This window comes from Trifolium pratense, linkage group LG1, assembly GCF_020283565.1.
Source record: "Trifolium pratense cultivar HEN17-A07 linkage group LG1, ARS_RC_1.1, whole genome shotgun sequence".
NCBI classification, from domain to species: Eukaryota; Viridiplantae; Streptophyta; class Magnoliopsida; order Fabales; family Fabaceae; genus Trifolium; species Trifolium pratense.
Window position 1 is genome coordinate 10,478,240 of NC_060059.1, and position 13,934 is coordinate 10,492,173.

The window sequence follows — 13,934 nt, forward strand, 5'->3', positions numbered from 1 at the left end:
TATCACGTTACACGTACCGTACATGTTTGAAGAAACGGATAAAAGAAAAGAGGTGGTTAAAGTGTAGTGTAGGGTAGAGGCAAGGTATATTGAAGTCTCGTATATTGCGTATACTCTGCGTATAATCTAAACTTCTTCTGTGTAGTAGTAGTAGTATAGTATAAAATAAATATAAATAATCTTAAAGCAAAGAGTGCTTCAATACAAAGCATTTGTCTACTGCAACTGCAAGTATGCCACTAGCTGCACAAGCAAGTTCAGTAATGCCATTGCAAAGAGGGTTTTCTAATAAAATCAATATTTGGAAATAAATGTGTAACAATAATTCCATAAGTACAATTTAGTTTTTTTTTTTGGTTACATAAGTACAATTTAGTTTGATATGTGATTTTTGAAATGTGAATTTAAACCCATAATTTTAATTTTTTTTACATGTGTGATGTTTTCAATAAACTAATTGTCAAAAAAAATTATCTGTTGTTCCGTTATGGTCTAAACCATATATAGGCAATTATAAGAGCAATGTAGATTCTCATTTTCTATAAAGCGTAATAAGGTATAGATTGATATTTGTATCAGAGATGATCTAAGAAGTTTTGTTCTTACGAAAACTTAATGGGTTTCGCGATCCTTGATGTGGATATCGGTGACCTGGTAGGTTTGTTTCTTGCACTTAAGTTAAGTGGGTTCAAATAGATTTTGAACTTGATCATAAGAATGTTGTGGCAAAAATAAAAGGTATCTCTGGTTTAGGTAATATCATTAAAGATAGTTAATATATTTACATGTCTCACGTTAAATTTGTTAGAAGATCAAATGTAACTTTTTTTTTTGTTTTGGTCAAGTAATCTAGTGACTAGAAATTTCACCTTAAAGGTGAATAAGTAGAGTCAACCCCCCAACTCTTGCATATATAATGCGAAACCAACTGAGTCACACTTACAGGACGATCAAATGTGACTTTATCCTTAACTAATTTCTATATTTTTATTGATTTGTCTCTTTATATCAGTATACTATTGTTAATAGTGAATGCTATAAGTTTTCTTTGCAAAAAAATAATAATTATATCTACATTTTAATTAAAATAAAACAAGAGGTTAATCTGTAGCATTATCTTTACTACTAGTAGTGTACTAGTATGACGTCACCGGGAATAAGAGTATTGTTTGATGTCAAGTGTGTATTCTTGATGAATCAAGTGGACCACTTGAAACCAATTAAATCTATCACAGAAATTTAGACTTCAATGGTGTATCAATTTCAGAGGAAAAAAAGTCATTGATCTATTTTCTCAATGCTAGGAACTGAATTTACCACTATTGGATTTCAGGGTGAATGATTAAATTTTCTAACAACGAAAAAAAATATTGGATATATAAAAGAGGTGATCAATAAACCTAATGCATTAAATTTTTTGTTGGAGACACGGTGTCCGTCTCTTTTGTGGTATTTGAACATTGACACATTATTTCTCCTGAACTCCCCTAGACGTTTTTGTCACAAGCTTTGGATGAAAATGTGACGTCGTCTTCTCTTATACTCATGGAGCATTGACATGTTGTACAACTCGCGAACTCCCCTATACTTAACCTTAATTTGTTTGATTTAATTTATTTTTTACCAAACAATTTCATCTAGTTTTTTTAATCCAATTTCACTCTCTTCTTTTTCATGACAATTTAACAATAAATTGGCAACTGAACCCCTAAATTAGCAACCTATTCTAATTGGCAAATTTTAGCTGCCTCACCATACACCCTCTCTCCCTCTTTTTCTCTTCCTTAAATTTTCATTTATATTATTTTACTATTTTTAAGTAATTAAATACATCCTCATTTTTTTGTCAAAAAAAAAAAAATACATCCTCATTTTTTTTTTGTGTGACAAATACTAGTATACATCCTCAACTTGTATATATATTCACATAATTTCATGTTGCATTAATTAGACTATTGACTTCTTATTATACTAACAAAACTTTGGTTGTTATGTTCATTAGTTAATCATATACAATGACCCTACTAATAATAGGTTGAGTGTAAATCTGTATTTGTAGAGGGGCTCAAGTTTTCTTCAACGCCTCTATTTTTTTCACTTCATCTAAAAGAAAAGAATATACAATTCAAAATACTTTGTAGTCTAATAGCTTAATTCAATAGAATTGCACTATTTATTTTCCTTTGTGGAATTGTCTTTGTTCTAATTTTGGCTTTTATTAGCTGTACATCTATAATCCTCCAATGGAGAAATTTGAGAGTTGTGAATAACGAATTACTAGATGATTTTCATGAGTTGCACAGGTGTAATGAGTAGGCAATTAACTAGCATAGAGATGAGATGGACCATGGCAAGAAAATAACAAAACTGGCTGAACAGTAATATTTTTGTTTTGAGGGTAATGGCAGAAACTCTTGATAAAAAACACCCCTTTATTTAATTTCTTATTTCAACAGCAAAATATATATTAAAATATGGAAGAAAATAGAAAGATTACTCTACCCTGTAGACAGGATGAAGTACAAGGAGTACTCACCTTACAGATCAAGGTACCAACCCAAACTGAAAAAAGGAGGTTTATAGAATTACCTCAAAATACAATATAAGGATTAGAAAATCATTCATAAAAGTAAGGATGACCCATTTTCTTATCCACAAAAAAAAAAAAAAACTTATCGGGGTCGATATATATTTTGGAAGAGAAAATAAAGGTTATTTCGAACTTACTAAATGATTCACATTTTTATTTGTCAAATTAACTAACAAAAGATGAGATTAGTAGAAAGGATTAGACATTCAATTGAATTTCGATTGAGAGAGATACTTATACTCTATTTGGCGTTAACACACTTAGAATATAATTAATTACCTCCAATAAAGAAACCTATAAGATAAAAAACATCTAAAATTATTTTTTACAAAGAACTAATTTGATTGACATTTAAGCACACATTATTGGGAGAATACTGATTCAAATCCTAGTTGAAATAATGTAGTTAGACTTTACTTATTTGTTGTTTGAACTCAAAATTATTAGGGGTCTCATTCTGTGAAAGAAAGTTAGATGGTTAAGACCCAAAAAACAACCACCAACATGTAGTTGGTCCTTGTAACAAGAGACTCAGTTACCTTTGCAAGTTGTTAGAAATTTGATCACAGACTCTTATACATGAAGAAAACTCAATTGAGATGAGAATCTGTATTGCCCGCAGTCAGGGAGGTTGTGACCGTCGGACAGTCCAAATCCCAAAGGTCAGTAATTTTAGGTTTTATTTTAGAACATAATCAAGTTTGAAATCCGAACCGCCTAATTGAGATTGGACAGTCACGATCTCCTTGACTATGTGATTGTGTCCAGCCAATGTCCGAAGACAATCCAGGTTCTTGAAATGAAAGACCCACTTCGTGCGGCAACATATTTTCCAACGGAGATTAATCAACATTGAATGACGTTATACATCGTATCTATAATATATAATGTAACTAAGTTATAAAAAGAAACAACCATAGATCTAATCCCTATGTCTTTACTGAATTATCAATTGAACCTTATATGATTTTTTATATTAAGGCTCACTCATATTTACAAAACTTCTTCCTTAAATATTTTTGTTTTAATGTCAACATATTGATAAAGGAGAAAAAGGACAGCCTGAAGATTCATGTGGGAATAGTAGTTACTCACTGGCTTTCCATACTTTTATTCCATCTCCATAACCATATGATATGAGGGGACACACACATAAACAAACACACTGTGAAAGAGAAAGGGACAGAGACAGAACAGAACATGTATATACTAAATAGAGAGAGGAGGTAAATTTTCTTGTAAACAAAAAACAATGAAACTTGCCATCGGGAGGGGACTAGTACCACTTATGCCAGAACTGACCCCGAATCAGATTAAACTGGTGGTAAAAGTTTAAAAAAAAAAAATGAAACTTAAACAAACATTTTTAAGATAGTAATGTAATAGTACTAATAACCCCCCTATGCCTCTCTTTCTCTTTGTACCCATAAATAATACATCATCACATTCTTTGACAAAAAAAAAAAAAAACAATGAAAAATTGAAAAAAGGTACTCAACATGAACTATACACATGATTTGTTGAGAAACCTTTTCAGAGAACAATTTAATAATTTTTTCCTTCAATAAACAACTGAATTCTTAAAAATTATCAGGTGCTTGTTCAAGTTGATAAAGAATAAAAAGAATATAATATTTCTAGAATTTCCAGAATTGAATGTTGATGATCAACAAAATGTTTGTTAATCCCAAAACCAAAACCTTGTTACTTCTCTTAGTAATGACAATCCACCAAAGCCGGCGAAGAGAAGACAAGATTTGTTTGTTGTTGTTGTTGTTGTTGTTGCTGTTGCTGTTGTTGTTTTTGGCCATGTTGTTGTTGTTGCTTGGAAGCAAAGGCAAACTTTGATTCTCTATGTTCATCTTCAGGTGCAGGAAGATTGAGATCCAAATCCAAAGACAAAACATTCCTTTTCTTTCTAGGTTGATCTTCATCATGTTCCAAAGCCATTGGTGTCAAGGAAAGTGTGGTGTTGGCAGGAGCAGTGGTCCCCACCGGCGCGCGGTGTCGCCTCATATGCCCACCAAGTGCTTGACCAGATGTGAATTCAGAACCACAAATGGAACACTCATGAACCTTAGACTTATTGTTGTTGTTGCTGTTGTTGTTTCCGCCGTAAAGATTTCCCTTACCATTGTTGTTCAATTGAAGGGAAATTGATTTATGATTGGTTTTGAATTGAAAATCTTGATCATCATCAAAAAGTTGTTTTCTCTCTTGAGCAATTGCCAATGCTTTTGGCTTTTTATGACTTGCTCTATGGCCACCAAGTGCTTGGAATGAAGGAAAAGTTCTATTACATGTTTTGCATTCATAAACATAGTAACCTGCTCTTCCAGAATCCAAAGTAGCAGCTTCCATGAATTTTCTACTGCTGTATTTCGTATAGTTCATCATTCCACCGTCATATTCATCGGTATTTTTCGATGAATCCCTTGATTGTCCTTGTGCCAATAAAATCAAACAATTTGCCATATCATATTCTTCATCAAGAATATTGTCCTCCTGTTTTTCAGCTACATAAGAAGTTGTTGGAGAGCTGTTATTATTATTATTGTTGATATTGTTGTTGACGACGACATCATTACCGTTGTTGCAATCTTCTCTTCCTCCTCCTCCTCCTGCGCCTCCTTCGGTCGAAGAATTAGCAGTGATGGAAAAAGGTATAGGAGATTGTGGCCTAACCCTTTTGGTTCTTTTGCCTTTGATGATGTTGGTGTTGGTGTGATCCCTAGAGGCCAAAGAAAGTTGTTGAGGTTCAGGGGCTGGTTCCATTGTTGATTATTTTTTTTTTGGATTAAGAGAGAGAGGCTGAACCTTAACCTTAACCTTAACCTTAAAAGTTAAGAGAGAGAGAGGGGTTTTTGTAATGTAAGGTAGCAGAGAAAGATGAGTGGTTATTTATATATAAGAAGAGAGAGATTAAGTAATAATAATAAAGGGATAAAATTTAAGTTGGGTTAGAGGAGTCAAAAGCCACCCAATACAGTAACTGTGATTTGATTTGTGAATATAGAACAAGTGTTTAATTATAGATAATTAAGTGAGGAAAAGTAAAATATAGAAAAAAATTGAGAGAGAATATAGGTAAAATTAACTAAAGAAAAAAAGAGACCAAAAATAATGAAAAATTAACAGAAAGTGACCAAATATGGAGAGTGTGGCAGAGTGGACATATATAGAGATAGTCCGTCACACACTCTCTTTCTCACACTTTGCCAACAAACTTCACCAAAACAAAAAAATAAAACTACTCTAACAAAAGCTTGGTGGCACCAAATATATATATTAGCATGCTCTTAGTTAATCAATTAATTAATTAATTTATAATTACTATGTGATGATTAGTAATTACTATTTAATTACTACCTATATCACAATCATGGGGTGAATGAAATTCCCTAAATATAGCTTGCTTGGATCTCACACCAACCTCTCAATCTTTTTCACTTCACTCTGCCTTTTCATATCTAAACCACACAAAGGTTTAGTAGGTTGTAAGTTTGCACCATTTATTTTTTGGTGAATGAATGCTTTGAAAACTAGATGATCAACCATTTATTTGATGCCAAAAGAATATTTTAATTATTTTATTTTATATAATTATCAGATTTTTTTTTACTAACGTATAATTATCAGATATGAAGTATTAATTTTGTGATAGTAGCACTATTAATGTCAATTATGTTTTTAAAGAAAAATTTTAAATGATTAATATTTTTATTTTATCTTGATTCTTTTAATAATAGAAATGCGTACATTAAATTCAGAAATGAAGAAGTTAAGATATGAATAAAACAATTAATAGACTTTTGAGACTCAAGATATGAAATATATATTTTTAGATGATCGTAAGGTGTGATATTCACTATTAGTTAGTGTATGTTAAAAAACGTCTAATTTTCCTGACGACGGTGCGTGATGAACACAAAAGTACGCTAGCCAGTGGTGGGTTGCATGATGGACGGGTTTCGATCATTTCCAAACACATTTTTAATGTATGGTCGAAGACGTCTAATTTTCCTGACGACGATGCGTGATGAACACAAAAGCACCCCAGCCAGAGGTGGGGTTGCATGGTGGATGGGTTTCAATCATTTCCAAACACATTTTTACAAAAGTTACACTCAAAATGATAAACGTTCTAATCAAAGACGCGTCTATTATACGATTTACCGAATCTTAAAAAGAAATGTAAAAGTCATGCACTAAAGTATACATATATACAAATTTATTAGTCGATGTTTTCTTTGAAGTGCAATATTTATAACAAATAAATGGAATATTGTAAAATATAAAAAATTTAATATGATGATTAGGTCTTTTTTTTTGTTTTTTTGATAAGCATATGATTATTAGGTCTTGTAAATTTAAGATAAAACTATTTTTAAGTAACTTATTGAATTTTATGGGTTTTATAGTGTGAAAAAACAACTCTATCTATATATGTTGAGTGAAGTACCAAAATAACTAAAAATAGACTATGAAAATGAAGTTTAATGTGTGAGTGAACATAATCATGTGAAGAGTAATAGTTCAAAAGACCACAAAGGAAAAGCCAATATAATGTATGTAGCTAAGATTTTTTCTTTTTGAGGAAAAACATGAAGCTTTCTTCTAATCCCCTCACTCTCTACTTTGTGATCTCTAGACCACAAAAAATGTGTGGCATGTTCAATATTTCTAGAATTAATGCCCTCCCACAATTAATCTCGTTTGTTACTACCCTATAGCTAAATTCAAGTTCATAACAATGAACCTAATGATTGTTCAAATTTTATGGAATATTTTAATGAATAAGTGATGAGTTACCACAAAAAAAAAAATGTTGTAGTATAGTTGCTAACACGTTTTGGTTGAAGAATATGACATAATATTATCAAGTAGAGTGTAAGATAAAGGTTGATATATACACTATCTTTAGAGAGAGATTAATTTAAAGGAAGCAATATAAGATGGCCATTACTTTGGCTCAACGATTTGTGCACGAGATGATTAATTGTAGTGCAAGCCTGGAACCACGGAATCTGCGGTGATCCCTATTATGCTACTTTTAGTACTCTGTCATGTTTGCATTACCATACATTTTACATTCATTCCATGGACTTCTTGTGCTACCTTCCCACTCTTTTTTACACTTCTCTTAATTTTATGCCCCATTTGTAGTAAATAAATAGTAGATTAAAATTAAAGTGAAGATTTATTTTGGTACATATGGAGCTCAAATTAGTAAAAATAAATAAATAAATTCATGTTTAATCTCTTAAAAAAAAATAAACAAGGTCATATTCTCCAGCTGATGTTAGTGAGACTATTTTTTCTAAATAATTTTCTTTTTATCTTTTCCTTTCTTCTTTCATCTCGTACCAAAAAAAATATTGTCCTTGAACCAACATCCAAATAATTGAGTATGGCTCGTAGACATAAAAGAGGGGAGAGGAAGTGTAGTGAGTGGAGCGACGACCTTCGACGACCTTCACCCCTGCTCTTTATGTTTGGCCCAACTGTTTGTTGTGGGGTGTGTCAATGCCAATAATTATTCTTCTAATACCAATTAAACAAAACCATTAAGAAGTAAAAACAACAATAATAAAGAAAAAAAAATAAACTAATGAGTATCTCTCCCTCTTCTTCTCTTTCCTCTCTCCGACCATGTGAAACATTGTAAGCAAAAATTTGTACACAATCATTAAGTTCATGTGAGTTCACTTACATGCAGATCTAATTTTTTTAAACTATAACCTGACATCTTTTCTCCTATTGTATTTGATTAATGACCATTATCTACTCATCAATTTCATACGAGATTATCCAAAGTCCAAATTAAACCATAAAATATGACAAGATTTACATGGATAAATTTAGTGTAGGATGACAAATTTGAGTCTCAACATTATTTGCTTAGTGTGTGAGTGGAACCATTTATGCAAGTAGTATTCACCTAATTAAGCACTTTTTTATTTAACTCTTTTTGGATGAAATCTATTTATATGTTTAAGGCAAACAAAGCAACATGGATTAGGACATCTCTTAGAGAAGTGTTTTTTAAAAGGGAACGGACCCCCCCATTTAAGAGTATCCATGTATCCACCCTCTCCACATGTTTATCTAGCATACTTACTAATCAATTCCATAGCTCCATTTTTTGTGACTATAAATAGAGCATTTCTTTAAAGAAATTTTTTGGATGAGATTTTTTTTATTAATTTAACTAACATTAATTAATAATGTTTTTAAATAACTTTTTTTTTTAATCATTTTTATATATAGAGCCGAAGTTTAGGAAAAAAAAACTCCTGCAATATAAATAAAAACAAGTATCTAATACGAACCGGACAATATTCATAAAAAATCACTTCACAATAATCTTCACAACCCATTGAAAAATATTTTTATCCTTTAGTTATCACTAATTTTCTTAGATCATTGTATTGTTCCATGCTCATTTTCTAACAGATTTTCGTATGATTAATTAATATCAATCTTTACTTCGTTCTTCAAATTGATGATAGTTTACTATAGTTGACCATTAAATTCTATCATGCATCACGATTTAAAAGTCCACTTACAACTACTACTTTTTTTTGGACAGTGTACAACTACTTGTTGATTTCAATATCCATTCAACTTGGATATTTCTTTGGTCAAGATAAAACTTTTTTCATTCTATTAAAAAATAAATTGAACTGAAATTTTATTTGTTCCTTTCCCATGTATTATTATTGTTTTTAAAGTAATAAATGAATCCAACAAAAGGTACTTCAAAAACAAAAAATAAATAAAGGCATCATGTCTGAAAATTATGTTACTTTAAGATTCCCCAAATATGAATTATTAGTTTAGTATGTTACAAAATATAATTGCATGGTGTAAAAGATCATAACTTGTTTAGTGTCTTTTGTATTAGCCTATTTATCTCATGTATATATAACTCATTCAATCTCGTATTACAGTGATATGAGTTGAGACGCTGAAGAAGTACTTAAGAAGATGAGTGTTTAATTCGTTCGTGTCTAATGATGATATATACACATATTAAATACAACAAAATATCAACCTCTATTTAAAAAACAGTAAATGTTAACTTTGAAATTTCATTTTCCATCTAATTTGTATTCTTGTACATACTTTTGATTAAACTATTTCCACTGAAATATCTGCTAACATTCATAAGAACATGCATGCGTTGACAATATTAAAGGTCTGTTTTTTCCATTTTAAATTTTTGTCCCAAGCAGCAGCCTAGTTAATCATTGAAATGACTTAGGTAATGAAGCCCAATTATTGACATTAAGATTGTTATTTGCAGCTTATTGTGTGTATTAAGCAAAACAAAACCAAAACCAAAGAAATCATTCTTTAAAGGAAGAAATAATTCCCCCTTAATGAATTCATATATCATGTCTGCTAATTCTTCTGTACCTCCACAAATCAAGACTCTTATCTTCAACAAGGAAACATGATATTATTGAGATAAGAAATCTTAATAAAGAAATAGTTTCATGTTAAATGATAAACAAAAAAGTGGAAACAAAAAACTAAGTTCTAAGCTCTTGTATCATAAAGATTGTGGAGTATGTATGCTACTCCAGTTAGTGTAGCTGGCTTACAAATATTTTATATCAGTATTATTGTTATGCTGTTTGTACTTAAGGAAGTCATCGAATAGAGAATTCTTTAGTGGCTTCTTAGACACTCAAAAAGGAACTATCTCAACTAAGAAAACCAAACAAAAATTAGTTAAAAAAAACAGATAATTTCCAAGTCATATTGTACAATAATTCCCTCTTGTGTATAAATTACTTGTTCAATGAACTTCAATGTGTGAGTGGGACGAAGACTTTTCCACTTGATTTCATATAAATGATTAGGTACAAATTTTTGTTTGACTTTCTAAGTTAGATAAAAGCATACAAGAACTGAGAATAAGAAAATCAACCACCACAAAAATATCACTCAAGTCAAATGGTAGATGTACATATATTCATATATGTACGTCCAACACTACAAAAGCATAATGAGACCAGGTTCTTAACATCAAAATGTAGGAAGCTTTCAGAAGCACGAGATCAAACTGAAGCTTAGTTAAGGACTATATCTATCCCTATATATAAGATTAGTTGACCAAATCACAAGAATTACGAAAGTTGGGATAAGTTTATGGTGCACATGTGAAACAAGTCTTTCACCATGCACAAACTTGTGTTCACCATTGGATCAATAAGTCTCACCATTGGATCAAATGAGATGTGATGTGACATATTGATTCAATGGTGAGACATATTGATCATATGGTGAAAACAAGTATGTGCATTGTTAAAGACTTGTTTCACTTGTCACTTGTGCATATTACACAAAACCGGAAAGTTGATAGTAATATTAAATTGCCTCAAACATCCATATTCTGCTAAATTGCTGACTGAAATTTTTACTAAGGAGGTGGGGCATTTGCATGGAATACCCGCATCCATCCTCAGTGACCAAGACCCTATATTTGTGAGTTCCTTTTAGAAAGAACCGTTCAAGCTGCAAGGTACTCAATTGAAAATGAGCATTGCTTACCATCCTCAAACGGATGGCCAAACAAAGGTTGTTAATCAGTGTTTGGACTTTGGAGACATTTCTTCGTTGTTTTATTGCTGATCAGCCCAGGCAGTGGTTGCCATGGGCAGAATATTGGTACAATACCAATTTTCATGTGTCCACCGGCACCACTCCGTTTGAGAGTGTGTACGGGAGATCTCCACCAGTGCTGGGTGGTTTCTTACCCGGAGAGGTCATAGTAGAGGCTGTTTTAAGAGAGCTGAAGGATTGGTACGAGTCTTTAATGCAACTGAAGTGGCACTTACAATGGGCTCAACATAGCATGAAGATGCAAGCTGACTGCCACAGGACTGACAGAGTGTTTGAAATAGGTGACTGGGTTTTTCTCACGTGACCCCACAGTTAGCTCACTATAGGAGCCAGAATTAGTCCCAAGTTATCTCCTCGTTACTATGGCCCTTTTCAAGTGTTGGGGCTCATCGAAGTCATGGCGTATAAGCTCCAACTGCCGGCAACATCGCGAATTCACCCCGTTTTTCACATGTCCTTGTTTAAGAAGGCTGTTGGTAATTATGATGTGCAAGAGAAACTGCCACCAGAGCTGGAAGGAAACACCGGTAGTGGGCTAGAACCTTCAGCAGTGCTGGCTCGCAGAACTGTAGTGCACGAGGCAACTCGGTTCAGCAGATTTTGGTTCAGTGGAAGGGACAGGGTGCAGAAGACGCGACATGGGAGGATGAACTCAACATTTGCAGACAATTTCCTCAACTACGACTTGAGGACATGTCCGTTTCTCTAGGGGGAGGTATTGATAGGGAAGTGGGCCTGGATGGGGGATCAAAAAAGTTAGTTACATCGTGTATTGGACAGAGAGTGCGAATTCTCCGTAGGAGCATTGCTCTTGGCAGTTTAGGGATATTCATTCCTAACTTAGTTTATCATTGAATAAAGAATACACAATCCGGTCGACAAATCCTAGCTCAACTGGCAGAAATGCCAAAATTGCTAGTGTCGGACGTCAGGACCGGGGTTCGAACCCCGGTCACTCCACTTTGTGTGTATGAGAGTTTTCAATGGCTTTGTCATTTCGTCTATCAACCAAAAAAAGAAAAAAAGAATACACAATCCGTTTCTCTCAATTCTTGCTTCATTATTCACTTGCAGTTTCTGTTTGTCTATTACATGTAATAATATTTCAACTCTCAGTAGAATGGAACAAAAACAGAATGGTTACAACCATCAGAAATTCTAAAGTAGCCAAAAAATTGTGTCATAATCATATAATGATCTTATCTTATTAAATAGATAAAATATCTCAACAAAGATAAACTCTAAATGATACGTATCAATCAATCAATCAATCACATTGAAGCAAAAAAAAAACAAAAATGCTGCTATTTGAAACTAGATTATCCATTCTCAGTTTAATACTTCTAACACTCAAATTTTCCAAAGACTAGACAGATAAAAAATCTGCAAAATCTAGCCAATGTGCACCTAAGTCATAAACTTGACGACGAAATCGACTAAAATAATACAATCATTTAGACTTCTTTCCTTGTTTTTTCTTGATAACTTCATCAGTATACATTATACCCTTACCTTTGTAAACTTCAGGCGGCTTACAATTGCGAACGGTAGCGGCAAACTGATGCACCCTTTGCTTGTCAATTCCGGTACAACAAATGACATTGTTTTTGAAACAGAAAACACGGACAGCAGGTGGAGCAGATAATTCAACCTCATGACTGTAACCTAATTTGAGATACAATAAACGGCCTGCAGATTCAGCTCTAGCTTTGTATCCAACACCAACTATCTTAAGAAAGCGGAAAAATTTTGCTTCCATTGATTCAAAAGTGAATCAGTTTCCTATAACATTGGAAGAGAGGGAGATTTATGAAAAAGTAAAAATTATAATCAGAAAAAAATCCAAAAATAAAAATCGAAAAAAATAATTTTGAACAATGGAATGAATACCTGACGAGTTTGTGATCGCAGATGTTGAACTCCGGTTGCGTTTTCCGGCCAGATTGAGTTCAGTGTGAGTCCAATTTGTTCTTTTTTGTTGGTACAATGATGTTTTTTAGGATTTTATTTCTTTGTTAAAAAATTGTGTTTACTTTTTGTATTTTTTTTTATGTCTAATAATAAATAGAAAAATGAATAAGTGGGAAAGCTCAATTTTTTATTTATTTATGTCTCATATAAAAGTTTGCAATTTTTAGTAAATAAATGAAAATTAAGTCCACAAATTTTAGTTCAATTGGTTGAAATATTGATAGATCACAAAGAATGGAACCGAGCCGAATTGAACCATAACAATGGTTCAAAAAACCGAACCAAACCGTTATGGTTTATAGCCAAATGAAATTGAACTGAACTGTTAAGCACAATATAAATGTATTTATGGTTCTGGTTAACCGAACCGAACTGTTAAGCACAACAAAGTTACTTATGGTTTACTGAACTTATGTCTTATGGTTTACTAAATTTTTTGTGGGGGAACTATGGAAAGTTCATGAATCATTGTAAATAACGTGTTTAAAACTAAGATTTTGAGAGTTTTTTAGTTTTTTAGTTTTAGGTTGGTTATCGACAGTTTGGTTTGGTTATTTATGGTTCGGTTCACAATTAAAGAACTGTTTTGAGATTAATGGTTCGGTTCGTATAGTTCGGTTATTTTTGGTTTGGTACGGTTTGACGGTTTGGTTCGGTTCGCAATTAATAATGAACAATCCTAGATTAAATAACATGACCGGAGTTTGAACGCCTGGTGCTCCATCTTGTGTGTATGAAT

At 32.4% G+C, this 13,934-nt stretch overlaps 2 protein-coding genes across 2 annotated transcripts; both read right to left on the reverse strand.

Moving 5' to 3' along the window:
* Positions 1-3,793: 3,793 nt before the first annotated feature.
* Positions 3,794-5,762, reverse strand: LOC123908967 (zinc finger protein ZAT5-like). The gene has a single exon (XM_045959760.1). The coding sequence runs from the start codon at positions 5,363-5,365 to the stop codon at positions 4,304-4,306; it is 1,062 nt and encodes a 353-aa protein (XP_045815716.1). The 5' UTR covers positions 5,366-5,762; the 3' UTR covers positions 3,794-4,303.
* A 6,542-nt stretch (positions 5,763-12,304) lies between these two features.
* On the reverse strand, positions 12,305-13,269 carry LOC123909055 (60S ribosomal protein L6, mitochondrial-like). Its single transcript, XM_045959864.1, has 2 exons — positions 13,115-13,269; positions 12,305-13,006 (listed from the first exon to the last, which is right to left on the reverse strand). The coding sequence occupies exon 2, from the start codon at positions 12,981-12,983 to the stop codon at positions 12,675-12,677; it is 309 nt and encodes a 102-aa protein (XP_045815820.1). The 5' UTR covers positions 12,984-13,006; positions 13,115-13,269; the 3' UTR covers positions 12,305-12,674.
* Positions 13,270-13,934: the final 665 nt, after the last annotated feature.